The 23,025-nt window shown below is 35.2% G+C and overlaps 1 protein-coding gene across 10 annotated transcripts in view; it reads right to left on the bottom strand.

The window, feature by feature from the left end:
• The window catches only part of TCF12 (transcription factor 12), a 389,941-nt gene that overhangs the window by 17,970 nt on the left and 348,946 nt on the right, over positions 1 to 23,025 (bottom strand). For 5 of the 10 annotated variants that reach the window (XM_059371992.1, XM_059371995.1, XM_059371993.1 and 2 more), the window contains 6 exons: positions 19,400 to 19,478; positions 11,844 to 11,917; positions 10,760 to 10,831; positions 9,800 to 10,006; positions 1,691 to 1,805; positions 500 to 662 (listed from right to left, as the gene is read on the bottom strand). In XM_059371992.1, coding sequence (XP_059227975.1) covers positions 500 to 662; positions 1,691 to 1,805; positions 9,800 to 10,006; positions 10,760 to 10,831; positions 11,844 to 11,917; positions 19,400 to 19,478 — 710 coding nt within the window. The remainder of the gene's footprint in view (positions 1 to 499; positions 663 to 1,690; positions 1,806 to 9,799; positions 10,007 to 10,759; positions 10,832 to 11,843; positions 11,918 to 19,399; positions 19,479 to 23,025) is intronic. The other 5 variants (XM_059371997.1, XM_059371996.1, XM_059372000.1 and 2 more) reach the window with 2 other exon arrangements.

Here is a 23,025-nt window from a genome sequence, read left to right as displayed (position 1 = left end):
CCATATGCAAATGAATGGGGTATGGCAGTGTTCCAATAAAACTTTATTTATTAAAAAAGACCATGGGCTAGATTTGGCCCATGGGCCATAGTTTGCTGACCCCTGGTTTAAATCATACAACAGAGTTTTACCATAAACATAGCGTTAAAATAATATATTTAAGTATTTATTGGTGTACTGAATCTAAATGTCTCCAAATGTAAAATTTGACTTGTTTTAATTATTTTGTGCTCTAACTGAAGGGAGGGATATAATTCTTTTTTATATGTAGCCCCTAAAATACTATGGTATAATGGAATGCATAATTTTGAAGTCAGCATTTTATGACCCCCCCCCCTTTTAGGGCTACTGTGAGCACTAAATGAGGTAAAATATGAAGTCCTAACACAGTATCTAGAACATAGATGACACTTAATAAATGCATGACACCCTTCAATTTTCAAAGCATTTTCACCCATGGCGAGTGAGTGAAATGTAATACCTGGATGCTAACAAATACCTTGTTCTGCCTCTAGATGAAACCTTGATATCTTTTTGGGAGGATTCATCATCTGATTTCATGTCATCTGATGAAGGAGGTTCATGAAGGTTTTCATCTTTTTCTTTGTTTTCAGTCTTGATTTCTGCTGGAACAACAGTTCCAGACTGACTTTGCAAGCCACCTAACAAAGAGGCAAAGAAACATAAATGTCCAGAATTAGAACTAAGACAGTAAAAAACCTTCTAGATGGTGAATGTTTTTACTTGTTACAGGACTCTTATGGACGTCTGAAGATGTATGATAATATACTATTTAGCGGTGGAAAGAACAGATCCACAAACCTTGGAGAGAATTACTTTTAAAGCATCTGTATTTAAAAGAAGTCTGGGGTGCCTGGGTGGCTCAGTGGGTTAAGCATCAGATTCCATGCTCAGCAGGGAATCTGCTTGAGATTCTCTCTCTCCTCCGCCCCCCAAATAAATAAATCCTAAAAAATTAGTAAATAAATAAAAGAAGAAGTCTGACCTTGATGGTCACTCTAATGCTCACTTTAAGGCACTATTTAACAACTGAACAAATATGAGAAACCTGATGCAGTTTAGAAACTGACTTCTAAGATACTGCTAAGGTAAAGGAAATAAGCTTTAACATTTTCCCAGATAAACACAATAAAATGGGTCATATGATTAAATATAACTGGGAAAACTTTACTTTGGTGGTCTTAAAATTAGTAATATATTTGTATTTATAAGCTCTATTATAACATTTATCAGTTTGTTTTTATCAGTTTATTGTTTGTCTGTCTCTCCAATTAAATTATAATCTTCGAAATAAAAGCTATTATATCACTTGGAGCTCTCAACATACTCAGAAAAATTCTTTACTGCCTCTAAGGACCATAAGGGCTCAGTCATGAGGGGAAGTGACTAGGAAAGAGATGTAACAGAATCATGAACAGGTAAGATGACCAGAAAATACTGAACAGTTTGCATGTGGTTCTATCTGTCAATAAATATCTACAGTTGGCCCAGCCAAATAGGAAAATTGGAACTAAATACCTACCCTCTATATTCAGTGGTACTACTGTTTGGAATTGCCCCACCTAAGATGACTTTTGGTTCACAGATGTCAATCTGCTTGTAAGAAAGATGACAGTGTTCCAAATGATATCTCTGTATGCATTACTGCTGGGACCAACAATACAGTTACCTCTGTAATTTTCTTGTGTTTTGTGGTTCAAGTCTGTGCTTGAAGCAGTGACCGTACTAGACAGGACTGAATGATTGCCATTGAGATTGACAGAGTCTTCTCGATGAGTTCCAACCTAAAGTTTAAAAAGAAAAAAAAAAAAAAAAAAAAAAAGTCAAGACCATTTAGGGGCAATGATTGTTTAAATTCTTTTAATGGGCCTAATAGAGAAAATGAAATCTATCATTCATCTGAATTTAACAAATTTTTTTGGGATGCTACTCTTCTGATTTTTGGATTTCAAAAGACTTGCTGGTACCACTGCTTCTGAATCAAAATAAAAAAAAATTCCAACTTTAAAATTTTATATTCCACAGAAGGTTGCTGTTTGAAGTGAATGAGCCAACAGAGATAAAGCACTCTAGAAACCATAAAGCACTACATTATAGCATCTGTTAATTATCCTGCATCAATCAATCTGCAAATCTACTCCATATGCATATTCCATATGTATGAATTTGCATTTAATAAAATATTGCTACACTCTAAGTAGTAACAGTATTTATCTATACTTTGCTATACCCTTTCCTCACACACACATACAGTTTCTTTTTTCTTCTTCCTTTGTCTCTCTCAAAAATTTTAGAAGAGCAGCAAAAGCAATATAAAATGAAATAAACTTAAAACAAAAGTTCTGCATTGGCAGGCAACAAAAATGACGTATTTTTATTGTTTTAGAGAAAAAGATGAATTATGCTAATTGCATAAATCACAATTAGCCTAAAATTAGAAGACATGCAAGTATCACCAAGTATTTTAGCTATAGTTGTATTTTTAGAAAAACTGGTTACAAATAAAGCTTTTATTAGAACAGTAGCACATGTGTCAACTACAAGATTAAGCCTTTAATTAAGAGGTTTATTGCTTGGAGTTATATATAAGAATCATTGTTTTTCAACAAATCCCTCAATCCCAGCAAACTCTTTTGCTCTGGATCCCTCTTGAGTAATTAATTTAGCTTTTATCTTTCATGAATTTGTACGGATTTTACCCTAAGAGGTATAAATACCCCTGTGCAAGTTTATCCTTTGGTTTCCTGTGAACCCAACAAAAGGGACCAATGCAAAGTTTCAGGCAACAGGCCATTTGGTACTGACTGGACTAGATTAGAAAACATCAGGTTTTTCGTTTTTCACCACCCTTTTAAAGAAATGTCTGCGCTCTGTCCTTACTCTTATCTTTCATGTAGCTTTTCTTTTTAAAAATTTCCAAGGAGGGAGGCTGGCATAGGAGAGGAGAGTAGGAGCAGGGAGAGAGATTCTTAAGCAGGCTCCAAGCCCAGCATGGAGCCCGAGGTGGTGTTCCATCTCTCACAACACTGAGATCATGACCTGAACCAAAATCAAGAGTCACTTAACTGACTGATTCATCCAGGTGGCCCTTTAATGTAATTTTTAAAAACCCACTTAATGTATTCCCTGTGTACTTCTAAATTTATTTAAGGATCAGTCATTGCTGAGGATTAGCTGCTTTCTTTGCTTGCTATAAACTACTTAATGATCTAAGAAGGTCAGTTTAAAAATCCCATTTATAAAAATAAATATAATATAAATACAATATACAGCTACAAAACCTTTGGGACTTTAGGAGCCTAAGCCTATTCTAAAGATAAATACTACCAGAACAATATTGACTGGCTGAAGAAATCATTGCAGGACAAAGTAAAAGCTAAGATTTCTGTGTTTGTGTTTAGAATGTGAACTTAAAACAAAACTTCCCCTGATCTTTGGTAATACGTGGTAAATTTTGTTTTCACCTACTATTCTGAGCCAAGTATTCATACCAAGTAACTTAAAAGAAAATAGTCTTTTAAAACTTAAACTTTTAAACATATGTGCATTTACTCTATACTGTATATGTACAACTCATTTTACAGCTTTGTAAGACAATACTGTCGAATAGTCACAGACTGAATTTCCATCCAACCAATAAGTGATGATGCATCTTCCGAATTCTTACTTCTTTTTATTTTATTAGTAAAAACAATTTTTTGATTTTCTGAATCATTATCTAAGTAAATCTTAGATTCCTTTCCCTGAAGGAAAATCGGATGGCTGATCAATTTGTTTTGGGATATAAACACCAACAAATATTTTCATCTCTTTGGAATACTATAAATTAAGTATTTTTTTGGATCCCCCCCAAAATATTAAAGCTTTAAATAATGGCCTCAGACTAGCAAAAAGCTTGAAGTCTGGAGTTCTTCATGTTAATGAAGTTAGCAGGAACTTTTATTTTTTTTTTTGTAACTTGATTCCCCTTGCAAATGGCCCTCATATATTTTCTGGAGAATTTGACTTTCACAGTTCTTAAAGTTCTATTTAACCCTTGCTCACACTGGCTCCCATGTCCTCCTTTTAATCTGCAGCTACCCATTCAAAAAGCTCTGTCCACAGACACAACAGGTGTATAAACAGTTCTTTGTCTGAGCTCAGAGACTGGGCCAGCCAGATAGGACCCTATGTTTAATTGTTCCTCTCGTTAGCATACAGCTGACAGGCTGCTGCTACTGGGGGAGAAGTAGGGGAAGGCAAACCCCTAGGCCTGCTATGCTCTATATTCCAATTATTATGAAGAGCTCTATTTCAGAATAAAAGGCCCATCTCATTAAATGACATCATCCTGCATTCTGAATCTTCTCAATCTGTGTATGGCCTTACTTTTGTGGGAGCACCCAACAAGGGACCTGTTTTCATTTAATTTGGCCAATAGCCTTAGCACCCACAATAGAAAAATGCTAAATCTAATTAGTTGATGAATAAGAGGTCTTGTGAATTAAGAAGCAGACTGAAAAGTACTGAGTATGAATTCCTCTCTGATTATGAACTCTATTCTAATAATTTGTTCCATTTGTACTGTTCACTGAATACTAATTAATTAAATTAATCAGTATTAATCTACAGACTGATTTTCTGTATGTATTTTGTTTTACCTAAAGAGGGGTTTTAGGCTAGAAACGGTAGAATGTGGTGCTTCTTTAATGATATTGCCATAAACATATAACCTATATGGTTTTCAAACTTAAAAAAGTTGCCATTTGGAACAATTCTGAATTTTAAAAAATGGTATCAAATCTCTTAAAAACCACCATAATGTAGTTTTAATGAAAAAAAAATTAAACTGCCCACTTAGGAAAAAATTGGTTAGAAAAAGTAAAATATAGTTAAAAATAAACTCCTTCAATTCATTTGAAACCTAGACGTGCAATTTCTATGGCATACACCTATACTAATAAAATTAAATACTGTCTAAATGTAAGGTTAAAACAATTCAAATTTGCTATGTGACAAAAGTGCGAACTTTGAATAAATATTACTTTATTTGCATGTTAGTCTTTAATAACTTCATCTTAATTGTCTCTTACAACTATTCTCGATTCTCTAACTGCTTTAAGATTTAGAAAACAGATAAAACATATATTTACATCATTATATAAGAGACTTTAAATCCTACAATTTAACACTATTTATTCTGCTGTCACAAAAGAACACCAGACATCTTCAACCATGGCTTAAACAAGAAAAACCCAAATAATTAAAAAAATTAAAAGAAATGGTTGCATTAAATTTCCTTAGTATTTATAACAAAGAAATCAAAAGACCTTATGGATAAGTTTTATATCATAAATAAGGAACTTTTTAAGATTTCCATCAAGCTTCCATTAATACAAAAAACTTCTCACATAACTTAGTATGATGTTGAAATCACTCTTAGAGGAATGAGTACTTTCTGTTAAAGATAAAAGCGGTATCATGAGCTATCTACCAGCCATAAACAGATATGACATACAGTAACTTTTATACTGTTGAGACCTTTTAATAATGTCCAAGTAAAATTAACAATTCTGGTCCTTTTTGGTATTTTTTCCAGTTAGTAGTTTATTCCAAGAGTTTATTCTTACACTAAATAAGTGGCAGCAAAACTGAAGTCCAATGTTGAACATTTTAATAGTTCCCAAAACCCTGACTTTAAAATTTGAAAGTATACCAATCATATCCTAGTAAGACTATCTGACAAAAAAGTCTCAAGTTTTACATTTGCATTCAGCAAATATGAAGAAATCATCAAAAATGTTGAAAGGGAATATGAAATAAGTAAATGAAAATATCAATCCTATTAAAAAAATAAGAGCAAATATTAAAACTATGTCAGGCTGGCTATACTAATTATATTTCAAAAAAGCAGGAATTATTTATTTCTTAGTTTCTTTTTCTTACACAGTAATCTTTCTAAGAATTTAATTTTTATGTGTATTAGATAGTTAAAATAATGTTAAAAGCTTTCTGTAGTAGAAACCTCATTTACTTCTAAACTTTGAGGCTGGTCAAGTTTAGTTGAAAGTAACAGTCAAAATCCAGTCTTTTGATTTTGGCTTCTATTAACATATGTTTCTCGCAGTTGGTAGTCTTATCTCCTTGGTGTGAAATATAAAAATCTTCTTCTGGAATACCAATTATTTCATCTATAAGACAAGAAGATGGCCCTTTCAAATATCAATACTATCAGCTATGGGTGACTATTATTGACATAATCTTCTTACAATCGAAAACAATGTAAAGAAAGTTTATCAGCAACTAAGTTATTTCCCTGACCAAGAGACACTATTTTGATTAAACCTGTCTATGTAGCCTGTTATAACAAGCAATCTTGATAGCATTGCAGGTGAGCGCTGGGCTGTCTGTACCACTTTTTTCTAGATATCAACTCTTACTCTTCTACTCTAAGTGTATTCTGGCCTACCTCAAATATTCCAACTACTTCAACAAAACTCCCAAACCAATTTCATTAAAAAAAAAAAAAGGCAAGCAGTTTTAATCTACAAGAAAAAGAAGAAAACTTGTTAAACCCTTGTTACCTGCATTGGGAAGCTAATTTATGTTGTAATTCAAAAACTGGCAAGGTGTGAACTATTGGTTAAATCTGGTCCTGGTTTTTTTAATAAATTAAGGCGCTCTTTGGTAAATGAAGTTTTAGTGGAACACAGCCACACCCATTTGATTTCATAATGTCTCTGGCTGCTTTCATGCTACAATGTTAGAGTTAAGTAGTTGTGACAGAGACCATATAGCCTGCAAAGCTGAAAATATTTACTATCTGGCCTTTTTTTAAAAATAGATTTTATTTATTTATTTGACAGAGATCACAAGTAGGCTGAGAGGCAGGCAGAGAGAGGAGGAAGCAGGCTCCCTGCTGAGTAGAGAGCCCGAAGCAGGGCTCAATCCCAGGACCCTGAGATCATGACCTGAGCTGAAGGCAGAGGCTTAACCCACTAAGCCACCCAGGCACCCCTATCTGGCCTTTTACAGAAGAATGCTGATCCCTCTTCTAAATGCTAGGAGAGAAAGCAATATCCTATTTAAAACTTGCAATTAGGATAGTGACCTACAGTAAAGTCCCATGAAAACCAAAATTTTATTTGAATGTTCTGTGGAATTCCTGAAATGGTATTTATTAGAATAATTCTATTGTCTGCAAAAAATAAATGGAATGATGAAAATTACATACTTTAGAGAGAAGCTGACCTTACAAATTCTATATGGCGATACAGAATGGTTTATAAACTGATATTTCTGTGGTTACTTCGTAATTTTGGCCACGTAACTTCCATTTTTAGAAACCTTTAAAACAAATACTAATTTATGTTAATATAAAGGAAAAATATAAAAACTACCAGAAAGTCAAACAGGACCAAAAAGGAAAAGTGATTTGAGAATGTAAAATTGTGTAATTTCTTAGTCATCATCAGTTAGAATACAGAGGGGCAGGAGGGAATAATAAAAGCAGGAGATTAATTCTTGGAGATGGCTGGCAATAGCTATATCACATACCTTCCAATATGAAGAGAGTTGATTTCACACAGGTGGGTTACTGGGCGTGTAAGAAGGGGGCTCCTGGCACTACTGATGTCCTCAGATAGTTGAAGAGCTGCCAGGATAAGAATCCTCCTCAACCAAATGCCTAAGACTTAGGTGGGAGAGTCCCTGGCTCACAATGAGCTTCATTTCATTCTATCCTTGGATCTTTTTGCTGAAATTGAGAACTAAGGACTCAGAGCTAAACTGTTCATTTCAGAAGGATGGGAGATGGAGTGAGTCACCAGAGAGTTTCAGATTTTTTTTTGACAGTTAATAACTTTTATATTTTGAGGGTAAGCCTGGCAGAAACATCTGTGGATCCATTACTCACTCCACTACTGACTGAATCTGGATGGGATGGATCGAGCAGACGATGTCTGGCAGATTTTCACCAGCTCCACGTCTCGAAAAAGGCCAGAACTGGAAAGAGGATCTTGGTAGACATACTGAGCAATAGTGTGGACTTAGCTGCTCTAGAACTGTGGCTCAGACCAAGTCAGATGTACTTCCTAATAAGAAGACTTTTTCTAAACTACTTTTTTTTTCCTTTTAAAAGAATATTTCTGGCAGCCTTTTTGTTGATGCTCTGAAGTAGGCAGCATATTCCTAAAGGATATAACAGAAGCTACTTTTTAAATTAAACTTCAGAGTAATATCTAATGAAACAATCTTTCCCTCCAAAAGTCCTTCTAAAATGTACTAGATTTCTACATGGCTTTGGAGGACTGGGTTTTGAAAAGTCTCTTTCCAATTCACATCCAAAGTTCATAAAAACAACCTCCGAAAGACAGAAGTTTTTATACAAACTTGACATTTAATTGGGAGGAGCCAGAGATGTATCAAATATTATATAGGAGCAGTGAACTATTAAGAGGGAAGAATCAAAAGACAATTAAGAGGTGAAGGAATAACTTCAAATGTTGCAGTTCAGGCAAACTTGGGATTTAGGTATATTTAATTTTTAAGTCATTCTTATAAAGAAGGATAAGCACTTATTTCAACAAAATAATTATTTGACATTCTGCATTTATATTTACAACAATGCTATCTTATTAAACTACTGATATTATTTTACTATTACTATTAACAGTGATAATACCCCCTTCTATTTCTATGACTTTCATAATTTTAAATGTTTCCACATTTTATTAGCTTACTGAATGCAACAAAAATTTAGAAAGAGCCTGAATTTCAAGTTTCTGACATTGCAAAAAAAAAAAAAACAAAAAAAAAACCCCAAACTGGTTGTTAAGATATGCAGGCATCTAATGTTACTTATGCTGCCGAAAACACTGTATTCAGGAAACTAGGCAGCCGTGTTTGATGTTTACTTCAGCTGCTCCAAAATGAATATAAATGGCTGTCTGACATGTGAATGTGAAAATCTGGAACCAATCCTGTTTTATAGAACACAAGCCTTCAGCATTTGGGGCACCTAATTATTTTGGTGATAGGTGAATTTTACCCTTGATCACATGGCTTACAGCTAGAAATCTGTTTCATAGGAGAATATTTCATAGCATGCAATAAATCCTAAAAACAATGCTATAAACATTCAAACACACGGCATCAGTTAAACTGCGGGTTCAAAAAGAGCTTCATTCCTTTCAAGACAATCTGGATAAAAAATAACACAGGACATGTAAAAAATTTTTTGATTTGTTAAAAAATTTTACTTTTTTCTCTCTAAAGAATTATTATGTTTTTAAAAAGATGGATTGAATTATCTTATTCTCTTCAGAAATTAACTGAATATTTTTTCCTTTCATTGTCATTTAAATTACAGCTATTCTTAAAATTACTCCATATTTTCTTCATTTGGTAATAAAGCTTAAATTTGGAGTGTACAAATAATTTCACATTCCTTCTGCCTTTGAAGGCTGGTTCTGAATTATAACAAACAGCCAGACCCCTTAAAATTCAGTTTTGCTTTACTGTTTTTTGCTCTTCAGACTTCCTACACACTATTTCAAGGCAAAACTGTTCTGGCCACACATCTGGAAAGAAAAAATCTAAGTTTAAGCTAAAATGAACTTGCAGAGAGTTTTAGCTCTTTGCACATGATTGTAGCAGGACTTTAAGGGCCAATGCTCTGCCAATGACCCTGTCCAATAAGTACTTTTTAAAAAAGGACTTCTCTTCCAAAGATTTCATGAAAAACATTTAGGACTATAGGCATTAGTGGTCACTACAAAAGAGATGAGCACTACTTTACCATTGAAGCAGATCGACTGCTTGTAACAAGGCTTGATCCGCCATAGTTTGAATTGAGGCTTCCAATTGGTGCATTATGGGATGGTCCCAATAAACTGTGTATATCACTGTGACCAGCAGGCAAACTGGTGGACGGTCCCACAGCATGGTTCCGCAGCACATGGATAGCATCATCCAATCTGTCTAAACGATCTTCCATTCGAGACTGCTGTACAGATTGAAAAAAGACATGGACGTTACCACTGATATTTGTTAAATTATTAAACTGCTATGTTTTCTACTTTGGGATATATGGAAGACAGCAAGTAAAATGTACTATCATGTAGCTTCAAAAGCAACTACCTGTACTACAATTGAGAATCAAAGCAAGGATATTTGCTGACTATGCAAAATTAACAATGCTTCAGAAACAAATCACTGCTTCATAAAAATCTATTTACCAATCTACCATGAGGCTATTTCTTTTAGCTTTCTACAGAAGATGAAAACTATTCTGCTGTGTCTGATAATTATTGGTAATAAAAGCGGTAACATGGACTTTAATACTGATCTTTGAGATGCAGGCAATTTAGAGAAGGGTCCTCAAATTCATCAAGTTTAAGCTATAACTTTGTTTTAAGTGAACAAAGCATACCTATCTGAAATGGTGAACACATCCAAATATGCTCTTTCACAAAACTGAGGAAATGATATTGTCTGTGGATACACACATGCCCCATACACAAACATATTAGAATTTTAAAAATCAAAAGCACATGCCAGTAGAGCTCTTTTAAAAGGAATCACTCTCAATAACATGAAAGAACAAAAGTCTATTCTTATATACTGTACAAAAACGAAAATGGTCATTGTGTGATTTTAAAAGACTTTGGAGTCTGTACAGGCTTGAGGAGTTTAAATGGATAATAGGAAGTATAATTAACTGAAACACAAAAAAGGCACCATCTAAAAGAAATAGTACCTCACAGACATCCTTTAAGAAGGACATTGCATCTTGCAAATGCTCGTGAAGTTGCTGCTCAACTCGATTTTTCTGGCAAAGTCAAGACAGAACAGGAGGCAAAGCACAGGTTAAGATTAACTCCAAAAGAGATGAGGAAATAGCTGATGCGCATGTCAGCATAACATGTTAGTAAAGTTAACGCGGAGACCTGCAAGATCTACTTGTATTAAGGTATGAGAAGGCTGGGATTTAACAGCAAAGTTATAAGGTTAGCATCTAAACAGCACACATTGCTTATATCTGCTTGCAAAATATGAGAGAAGAAGACTTTCCTTTCAATTGTTCTGTTAGTCACAGAAAAAGAACTTTTCTATTTGCAACCTGGAATTATTGAATGATAGCATGACTTAGCATTCCATCAAGTTATCCTCATTTTGTTTTTATAATCCTTTGTAATTCTGTGGTAAGCATTGACAAGCAACAGCAGTTAACATTCTACCACAAATTCTTCATGCACAATACCTAGACAGGCTCTTTTATTCTACTGCTTTATTCATTTCATTAAAGAACATTTTTGCTTTTACAATGAACACGATACATTTTTTAAAAAAAAGAAACATGGGAAATAACACTTTTCATGACAAATATAGCTGATACTACATTTTAAACTTTTAATAGGAATGTAATAAACCATTACAGAATAGTCACATGAGAAAGAATAAAATGTGCCCTTTTCCCCTGCTGGACTAACTTTCTTGCTTTTACTTGGTCTCTGTGCTTTTTTTGTTTTTTTGTTTCCTCTCATAGGTAAACATAAAAGTATAGAAGAACTGAACTCTAGATTTATCAAAGGAGCAAAAATCCTGTAACTCTATTTTAATACCAGCTGTCCTGAGACCAGAAGCCTGAGGTCCCAAAGAACAGATGGCAAAAGGCACACCCAATGTATCTTATATAGTTAAACTACATCAGGCCATTTGTTACTAAAGAATTTGTATGTAATGCTATCCTACTGTTTTTTCATTGTTACTCAAGATTTACTGAAAAAATGCACCCACACTATCAGATAAAAGTGACCCATTTATTCCTAAGAGGCTCTTACCAGGGAGTGGAGTGAGTTTTCATAGCTTGGGGATGAAGGAGCTTGACCTCCAGGTCTGGGCCACTGACTGGTACCTGTTGAAACAAAACACAAAACCACATATAGGTATTTTGGTTAATTCGAAGATCTTGATAATGTTCTGAAAGAAACAGTAACAATGTTCTGTCGCTATATATAAACTTATGTAAGCATTTTTATTCAGCCTTCAATGTAGTATTGGCTACTTATAACCCCAATACATTAAAAACATTTTTTTCATTATTAATACAACAATGTAGGGAGTTGGAAAAAAACTATACTTTTAAAAATACTTAAAAAAATTTGTATTAGTTATTATTAACTACTGTTATTTTGTAACAAAAAAAGCAGGAACAGACCCACGAATACAAAGTACTGATGGTTGGGAGAGGAGAGATGGGGGAAGGAAAAAGTGGGTGAAAAAGTGGGAATTATAGCTTCCACTTATGGAATGAGTAAATCATGGGATGAAAAGTACAGCATAGAGAATCTAGTCAATGGTATTGTAATAGTATTATATGGTGACAGATGGTAGCTACACTTGCAGTGAGCATAGCACAATATATAGAGTTGTTGAATCACTAGGTTGTACACCTAAAATTAATGTAACATTGTGTGTCAACTATACTTCAAAAAACAAAAACAAACAAACAAAAAAACCCCAAATTACTTTTATGTTTGCGTATCTTCAGACTTTATCCATTAGCACACATTAACTTGAGAAAATGTGCTTAAAATATATGTAATTTAAAATTCTATTCCTCGGGGGTGCCTGGGTGGCTCAGTGGGTTAAAAGCCTCTGCCTTCAGCTCAGGTCATGATCCTAGGGTCCTGGGATCGAGCCCCACATCGGGCTCTCTGCTCAGCGGAGAGCCTGCTTCCTCCTCTTTCTCTGTCTGCCTCTCTGCCTATCTGTGATCTCTGTCAAATAAATAAATTGAAAAAAAAAAATTCTGTTCCTCGCCCATGGCTTTACATAATCTTTATGATAGTGTTATTAATGACTATGTTAATATCCACCTGATTTTCTAGATCATAATTTATTTAACCACCATTATTACCTCACTATTGGATGTTTTGGCTGCTTTCAGTTAGCTATCACGAAAAGTATTACTATACTGTAAATGGTAAATACTGTTATTTTCTTTTTGGGAACATGTCTTCAGGATAAATGGCATTTCTTTCTTTCTTTCTTTTTTAAAACTAGAGCCCACCATGGAGCTTGAACTCATAAGTCAGATACTTAGGGGCGCCTGGGTGGCTCAGTGGGTTAAGCCTCTGCCTTCGGATCAGGTCATGATTTCAGTCTCCTGTGATGGGGCCCGAATCTGGCTCTCAGCGGGGAGCCTGCTTCCCCTTCCACCTTCCCCTCTGCCTTCCTCTCTGCCTACCTGTGATCTCTCTCTGTGTCAAATAAATAAATAAAATCTTAAAAAAAAAAAAGTCAGATGCTTAACTGATTTACACACCTAGGCACCCCAAGGATAAAAAGCATTTCCGAGTTAAAAGGTATAAATATATTTATGATCCTCAAGTCACAGAGCCAAACTGCTTTCTAAAATATCTTACTAACTTGTGCCATTAAATTATACACAAATGCACCAAGTTCAAATGTCTGCAAATACATTTAGGATTATCTATTGAACATTTTCCTGGTATAATTTACACCAAATTTGGAAAATGTCATTATGAAACTTGTTAAATGTTTACCCTTCAACTTTAGAAGGTAGCAATATAATAACATAAAGAGAAAGAAGTAGTTCAGAGTAGAAAAAAAAAAAAAAGGAAAAAAAAACTATTAAAAAAATGAAAGGGTTAATTCATCCATGTGTTGGGGAGAACGCAGTGTTTAAATGGTCATGCCAAATAGTTAAAAAAAAAAAAAAAAACCATGACTGATCGAAAATACTATTTTCATGACTGTGCATTTGGAAACAAATTATTTATAGAAAATAACAAAAAACATTCACTTAATACATATTTTTGTTCTTAATAAAAAACATTCACTCAATACATATTTTTGTTCTTAATAAAAGCATCACTGACAACCATAGTTGTATTAGAAATCCGAAGTTGGAGAACTCGAAGGTTACTTAATTTGTCTCATTTACAGCTAACTCAAGTTTTTTTTTCTTTTTTAAACATTTTATTTATTTGACAGAGAGAGAGAGAGAGATCACAAGTAGGCAGAGAGACAGGCAGAGAGATGGGGGGAAGCAGGCTCCCCGCTGAGCAGAGAGCCGGATGTGGGGCTTTTTCCTCTGCTGAAGGCAGAGGCCCAACCACTGAGCCACTAAAGCTAATGTTAGTCTTAACCTATGTTCCATCAAGCCTATTGTTGTAGATTATTTGCTACATTTAGGAAGCACTGAAAACTTATGATAACTATTTTAACTTTTATAGTTTACTTTAGCTGAGTAACTTAGTAATTGTATTCCCATCAATCATATATATTTTGCAAGTTGAAAAGTTGGATACATAGATTCTTAACCTGACTGTATTTCACAATTATATGCATAGTGTTGTGATTACATAGAGAAAATTTAGACACTAATATTGTAAAAAAAAAAAAAAAAGTGTTAATATACTTCATCAGCTAACAGGTTTTTTTGTTTTTGTTTTTGTTTTTGAACCTGTAAGCATATCACAATATTTTGAGGACAATTAAAGGTTTCCTGTGAGACATACAAAGATAATCCTATTTCAACTACACAAATTATGGACAATCTAAAGCTGTACATTGGAACAGGATAATTTATATAACAAGCAGAATTCAGCAGCCATTAGTGTGTTCCAAGCATTGATGTAGAATTATGAATTTTATGTGAATAAGAGGTTAATCATAATCCATTTTGAAAAAGACTTTACTTTGAAAGTAGTTTCTTTTGATGTTTAGAATATTTTATTTTCAAACATTTTGCTCCATCTTTCTCATTTCCCTTTGGGTGATTGGCCTGTAACAGGATACTAATCATCAAATTATTTAATCTGTATGGGATATTAATACAGGTTTTATGTTTAAACACCTCAGGATTATTAGCATGTAATCTGCTTGGCAAAAGAGGCATTTTTTGTGGTTCTTCAACGGGTTTAGTGTTGAGGAATGAGATGTGCAAAGAGTTACTTAGGTAAGAAATCTCCTACACTCATTATTTTTTGATAATGATATGAAGAAACCATGCTAAGGTCTATATCCAAAATGTAATTCATTAAACTGGAAAAATACACTCAAAACTGTTTTGCATTTAGTATAGATTGGGCTGCCCCACCGTGACACACTTGGTTAAAATAGAGTAACATGCTTAAATCACTGATACCTGCTTGAACTTCATAGAAAAGCCAAGTTATAGTTGATGGATGGAGCTCCTTGTACCCCAGCTGTCTTTTCAAAAATTCATGCTATTGTCCCAAAGGGGACGAATGGATAGAGTTAGTTCAGTAGCTGCTGTCATCTCTCTCTCTCTCTCTCTCTAGCCTGTAATCATCAACTGTAGCATTATTACACACACATGGAAGAGGATAGGGTTATTTCCTGCCTTCCTTCCCTGTCACCTGATATCTAGTATAGAAATATGTACTGACTTGGGACTTATCCTTTCCTTCTACTAGATAAGCACAAGCTTTCAACTGTTTCTGTAGTTAACAATTTCTATAATTACCTGCGCCTTTTAGAGATCACCCCAAAGAGCTAGCTCTTATTCAAGAAGGATTGTAATAAACTTACCTGCTATTAGAATTTAGTGACCATTTCCAGAAAACAAGGTAGCTAGGTGATTAGAATAGGAGAATGGAATTATCTGGCTAGAAAACGTGGATAGGCTTCTTTGATCACTAAATCTAAGATCCACCTAGTGTTTCTGATCTGTTCTCATTCTGAGTGGAACTTAGAGTTAACTGGTTAATAACTTTAGAGACTAGATACCAACATAGTGAATGGCTGGAAGAAATTCTTGAAAGACCATTCATCATGCATTTTCTAATTTTTTTTTTTAACTTGCTTCTCTTAGTAATCTTACCTTAAACTCAAACTTTCATGAGAGCCCTCATACTTAGAAAAGGTTGGATAATCCTTAATATAGCACGGAGTGCTTTGCATTCCATAATCTGGCTCCAGCCAACCTTTCTGAGTGCTTCATACTTCCATATGTGAAGAGTTCTTAATCAGTCATGTCCATGACTCTGGATGAAGAAGTCATGCACTTTCTTGCATCTAGATCTTTGTTACACTCTTTTCTTTAGACCTAGAATCTTCCTCCTCTTTTTAAAGTCTTGATCTCTTCATGAAGTTTATCCCAACCACTCGAGCTCAGAGTGAATTCTGATGGCTGTATTTTTATGTGTTTATTTTCTCAGCTAAACTGAAAACATGCTGACATCAGATAAATGCCTAACACCAGGCACACTGACAGATAATAAAAATAGATATTTCATTGATTAAACTAGCCAAAACTAAGGAATCTTTTCTTCCTCTTTATTTCCATTGTAAATATTCTCAAGATTGCTATTGAGCATGGCAATTATTAAACCTTTATTTATTTATATTCTAGAAGGAGGTAAAGAAAGCAAAACAAATTTTGCTTGTCTACTCTCCAAGTTCCCTTAGAAAATATACCCTTTGGGGGCGCCTGGGTGGCTCAGTGGGTTAAGCTGCTGCCTTCGGCTCAGGTCATGATCTCAGGGTCCTGGGATCGAGTCCCACATTGGGCTCTCTGCTCAGCAGGGAGTCTGCTTCCCTCTCTCTCTCTCTGCCTGCCTCTCTATCTCCTGTGATCTCTCTCTGTCAAATAAATAAATAAAATCTTTAAAAAAAAAACAAAAAAGAAAAGAAGAGAAAAGAAAATAAAACATATCCTCTTAAATACTTGTGTCGGTTCCCAAATGGCAACTGTAATAGACATAGTCATCTCTTCTACCTTGCTGCCAGAGCCCTAATTTTCTTCAGGAGGTGGATGGGATATCTGTCCTTTCCTGGTGTGAACCAGAAAAGAGTAACTCTATTCTTAGCTTTTGGGGTAAATCCTAATGTCTAAGATAACCATGGTGGTCCCATTTCTGTTTAGAGCAGGTGTGTTGGGGGCCCAATGCTGGCCAAGACCTCATGAGGGCCAATCTGTTGAAGAAGCTTCTAAAAAAGATTCTTAAAATACAAGGAAAAGATGGTCTTTTTCTTCTACTGAACACTGTTTTGGCCACATATGGTACCTTGAACTACTGAACTTGCCGCCAGCCTGAGGAAGACCTACAAAGCAGTAGAGCAGGAGTTCTGACATACTAGGGTCCAGGAACCTGCCCTGCCATGGGCTTCTTGTACAAGATAAGCAATCCTCTCATTATTTAATTAAAGCCAGTCAAGACAAGAGTTTCTCTTCCTTTCAGCCTAAAGTATCCTGACTGATACAGTATTACCATCTCCGAAGTTCCTCATAAACATGCTTTAGGCAGATATACATGTTCTTGGCCTAAAATTTTCCTAAGGAAAATAAGTGGAATTTAAATAAGAATGATGGTTGCCTTAGAAGATGCCTGTGTGGCTCTTTGCCTGTTTATCTATCCTCAAAGGCCGGGGCCAGTCTGACTGATGGGTCAGGCATAGAGAATAGGACAAGCATAGAGAGCACACAGTGGGGTAGAATTTTTTACTTTAGGTAACAGGCCACTACAATATAAGGTACCAAATAATTTCCACATATTGTAATAGAAGCTTTGGTTTGCTCCATCTTTTTCATTTTTCCTTCAGCTGTGAGTAATTTATCACATTGTGCTTTCCTTCCTCCTCTCTTTTACATTTCTGTCAATTTAGGGTGTGTGTATATATATGTCTGTGGTAGCAGGATGGAAATACTAGATACAGGGGATGGGAGATATACACTTAAAATCAGTCTTTGATGTACTGTTTCAGTAGGAATATACGAAAGAAAGAATTTTTCTTCGATTATGACTGCTGAATTGAGAAGGAAGCCTATCGGTACCTTCGTTACACAACTTCAACAGACCACAGATATCTATTAATCAACTGAATTAAAGAGGGGAGAAGGATATTACCTATTAAACCCCAAATAAAGATGGAGGAGGAAATGTGAGATTTTACTTTGAACCACGATTTTTTGGAAAAATGTCTAAGTCTCTGATTCTCCATTTTAGTGATGTCCCCTCATTTTTAATCCCTGAACTCTGCTGCCCGACCTCCTCCCAGTATTAATTAAAACCAAAGGACACTTTTACAGCTTACTTTTGGCAGAGGGGATGAGGAGGTGGGAACACATAGTAAGGACAGATATTCTCATCTCGGATGAGAATAGGCTGTGGCAAAAATGACACTGACAATTTCAGTAAAACTGTGCCAGAAGGGTGAGTAGGGTTAAAGTTACATCATTCTTCCTGTAATTTCAGCTCTCCGTTAAATAACAACTTTAAGTCAATGGGTCTTTCATAGTCCTGACTATGTGGGGAACAGCTGTTCAACTTTTACTAGACAGCTGAAGCCATGGTGTCTGAGAAAGTGGCAGAATCCACTAAGAGCTGAAAGCAGCTGCCAGCAGTTCATCATTTCCACACTGGAATGCTTCTCAGCAGAGTCACAAAGCTGATACACAAAGCACAGGTGATAGCCAGGGCCCTGATATACCAGAAACCTTCAACAATGCAAAAAGGTTTAACAACAACAACAAAGCCACACGGACTTAATTAATGACTTGATCAGAAAAAGAGAATCAATTCTGAGGTCAACTGGTGGAGGAATAAGGCAATTTTTACCCAGTTGCCTAATGTCTTTTCCTCAAAACTAATGCATGCCCTCTTTAGCATGTTTTTTTCTCAAACATTGCTCAGAAAAATACATGACAAGTTTTAAAATTATAGCTTAATAAATATTAAACCTTTTCTTATAATTTTATTTATTCCTAGTATCTAAAAATTCCTATTTACAATAATAACAATTGTACCTCAACAAATTCATACTGTAGGATAGTAACTGGAACTTGTTAGAGCAAATGTGGAAAAAAAACGGAAAACAAATCTAAACTGCTTATCTAACTCTACTAACAATATTCATCCACATTTATAGACACTTCTTTTCCTTAGCAAAAAGCTACAGTATTATGAATAACTTAGTGAATCTGAAAATAAAGACAAACTAGTGGAAACATTCATTTCTGAGTCTTACGCATGGTACAAGGAAAAGGCAGAGAACAAGAAAGAAGTTACATGTACTTCTAAATAGGGTAATTCTGTTTACTTCCTATGTCACCTTACCAAAAATTTTGATTTATCTCCTTCTCTATTTTGCTTTCATCCCAATTGTCAGCCTTTTTACCCTGTTATAACAATTATTCTTAGAAATTATACCAAATTAAGAATCAGAAAAGAGTCAAACTAGCAAATATTTCAATATTCAAAATGAACAAGACTATGTTTACATATTTTCTCAAAATTCAGAAAATTTTTCATACATTTTTACTAGATTTTATTGGAAAATAAACAAATTTCAAATATTTCAAAGCAGCCCCATACACAAGTCAGTAGTTAAAACAGAAGCCTACCTGTGAGAGGTGACGGTGATCCAACTGGTGTTGATGGATTTGATGGAAAACTACTGCTGGTATGGTCAGGAGAATAAATCTAACCAGAAAACAAAACATACATGTATCAATATGTGATAACAACAAAAATGGAAATCCATTTGCATGGAGTTATAATCTAAGCTGCCACCCCTAAAACTCAGAGTGAAAAACTGGTTTCATCAATTTAGTACTATCCATTACCTGAAGCTATACACGGTTTTAAAACCAGGATTAAAAGATATCTTATATAGTCTAGGGGCACCTAGCTGGCTCAATCAGTAGAGTGTGTGACTCTCATGAGTTTGAGCCCCACAGTGGACACGAGACTACTTAAAAAAAAGTATTGCATATAATAATGAGGAATAAAACAGATTATATCTATTTATTATCCCAACTGAAAATTATTTAGGTTTCTGTTAGAACAAAAAAGAGAAGTGACTATAGAGTTAACACATCTAATAAACAATTTTTCTTGGGATGCCTGGGTAGCTCAGTTCTAAGGTTGAGCATCTGCCTTCAGCTCAGGTCATGATCCCAAGGCCCTACGATCCAGCCCCGAATCCAGGCTCCCTGATCAGTGGAGAGCCTGCTTCTCCCTCTCTCTCTGCTGCTCCCTTGTTGTGTGCTCTATGTGTCAAATAAATAAATAAAATCTTTTAAAAAAAAAAAAACTTTCTTAAATATATCATCCAAATAAATGGTATTCATTAAAAATAATTATCTCAGGAAACTATTATCTTTTGACAACAGTCTTTAAAAACAGTTTTAAAAGCCAAAGAAAGTAATTTTTTAGAACAGATATTCTTTCTTTCTCATTTAATAAGTTCTCAGTTTGATCAACTACATTTTTGCCAAATTTAGCTTTAAATGATGTATCATATAAAATCAAACTTGCTACCAAAGGGTATTTTGTCACTCTTGAGGAAAGTGGAAGAAATCCTAAAGTCCTTCCGAAAGCGTTCCCAAAATGATTTGTGGATTCCACCACCTAAGAGGTCCACTTTATTCATTCATTGAGAGAAAGCATGCAGGTACAGGAATGGGGGTGGGGGGCAGATGGAGAGAGAGAATCTTAAGCAGACTCCATGCCCAGCACAGAGCCCCATGTGGTATCGATGTGGGCTTGATCTCACCACCCTGAGATCATGATCTGAACTGAAATCAAGAGTTGGATGCTTAATCCATTGAACCATCCAGGCATCCCTAATGGGATACACTTTATTTTTTTTTTTTTAAGATTTTATTTATTTATTTGACAGAGAGAGATCACAAGTAGGCAGAGAGGCAGGCAGAGAGAGAGAGTGCAAGAGGAGGAAGCAGGCTCTCCGCTGAGCAGAGAGCCTGATGTGGAGCTTGATCCCAGGACCCTGGGATCATGACCTGAACCGTAGGCAGAGGCTTTTAATCCACTGAGCCACCCAGGTGCCCCTGGGATCCACTTTAAAGAGTAGAACATCTGGATGCATAAATTTTGGTATTTTGGCTAAAAGTTTTGTTGCAGTATTTTGTATTTATTTTATATTGCTAAAAAAAACAGTGACAGAGAATAGGGACAAGTTTACTTAATTAACCATTAAATATTTAAAAAATCTCTTTAATCCAAGTACTAAGGGTTCCTAGGAAGTTTTCCCTAGGAAATTCTATTTCTATTCTATAACAAGCATAATAAACCATCTTCACATCTTAGCACTTAACTTAGGCAAACAAATCAACTTATGTGGATGAACTGTGGTCAAACATTTTTAAAAAGGAAAACTACTTGTGGATGAAAGGAGTCCTCTAACAGAAATACCCTTGTTCTGTATAAGCTTAGAGCTCTAATGAATTTAAAGAGGCCCAAATTATGGCAAACAAGAGGGTCTCAGCATTGGTTTTAAAGACAGCATAATATGCTGAAAAAGTCAGATACTGGAACAGGCTCATGAGAAACAAAATTCAACAAGTCATGATCATTAAACATAACAGCTTTTATTTTTTAAAAAGAAGAAAGGACTAAGTGAATTTCAAGCAGCCAGAAAGCCCATTTTCCTTCTACTGCAAATGGATATACCTACCTCAAAGAAAATACACTAATTTGTATAATGTTACTAAATTCTAATTGTAAATGCCTTTAATCACGAACTCTCTCCAAACAGCCAGATCTAGAAGTTGCATATTCAAGTTAAAAAGCCATTTTGGGAAGGGAAAAGTATCGAGACTTTAAAAAATGTTATGGAAGGACTTAGTAACAGGGAAGGTAGTATTATTAAGATTCAATACTGTTGATCTTACAGTTGTTACCTTGGAAAAAAATCAGGATGCACATGTGAAAATTAGCTAAAGGTCACATTTTTAGGAATAACTGATTTTTTTTTTTTTAAATATTTTACTTATTTATTTGACAGAGACAGAGTGAGAGAGGGAACATAAGCAGGTGGAGTGGGAGAAGAAGAAGATGGCTCCCACTGTGCAGGGAGCCTGACGCGGGACTCAGTCCCAGGACTCTGAGATCATGATCTGAGCTGAAGGCAGACAGTTTAACCGACTGAGCCACCCAGGCACCCCCTGATGCTAACTCTGATGAAACATGTTTTAACTATAATACTGGTAATAGAGGGAAGAGTTGATACATGGAGTGTGGGTGGATGAACAGTGAGAGAAGTTTCAGTTTCACGCAAAACTTCAGCATCAAGTAGACCAACTTGCTGTAAAGATCAACAGCATGAAAGGCCTGGAGAAACAGTGCTGCTTCTGTCATACCCTCCTGGTTTCGCTGTGTTTCTTCATAATGTTTACTTTGATCCTTAACTGTAGAAACTTGTTCACTTGTTTTATTATCTGTCTCTTGCCTTTTCTCCCAATAGAATGTATGCTCCAGAAGAGCTAGGACTTTGTCTTATTCAGACAAAATCTGAAGTATACAAGAATTGCAGTATTCAGATTCTACAACAGTGATGGTAAATATATACTTGTTGAAAGAATGATAATTATCCTTGTGAGAAGTTACTGTTTGAGTATTCTTTTAAATCACTGGATATAATACTTAGGCTCCATTTCTCTTTCACCCTTCCAGTTTTTTAATGTAGGTTTCCCTCAGAGCTCTAGTCTCAGTTTTCTTTTCTATCTACCTGTGTTTTATCCCTTAGTAATATCATTTCTGAAAGTATCAACTATGACAGCTCTATGAATGATTACTAAGTTGACATTTCTATGTGCATACTGGTTGCTGGACCTCTCCAACTGGACATATGGCTTCACCTCAAGCTCAATATGCGAAGCCAAACTTTGCATCACTGCCCCAAGCTTCCTGTCCTTCTCATATCTACTCCTCTGTTTCCTCTACTTCAGCCCCAGCATTCTCATGGTTACCAAATCCACTCTCTCTCCCCCCACCCCTACTACCCTCCCTCTAGGCTTCCCACCACAGACTCTAATACCTGCAGTTCTCTGTGTTTCTGGAATAGGAACAATTCTTTCTCACCGCTCTGACACTACTTTAAACCTTTAGTAGAACTTATGAATGGATCATTTAAGCCTTTATATTTCTAGTTATTCCCTGCTCCTTTTACCCCATATATAATTGTCTGAGCTACTGTCCCCAACCAGTTCTTTTTTTTTTTTTTTTT

This window comes from Mustela nigripes, chromosome 13 (assembly GCF_022355385.1).
Source record: "Mustela nigripes isolate SB6536 chromosome 13, MUSNIG.SB6536, whole genome shotgun sequence".
Taxonomy (NCBI): Eukaryota; Metazoa; Chordata; class Mammalia; order Carnivora; family Mustelidae; genus Mustela; species Mustela nigripes.
The sequence above is the reverse complement of the archived record's forward strand: the minus strand, read 5'-3'. Positions and strand labels throughout refer to the sequence as shown.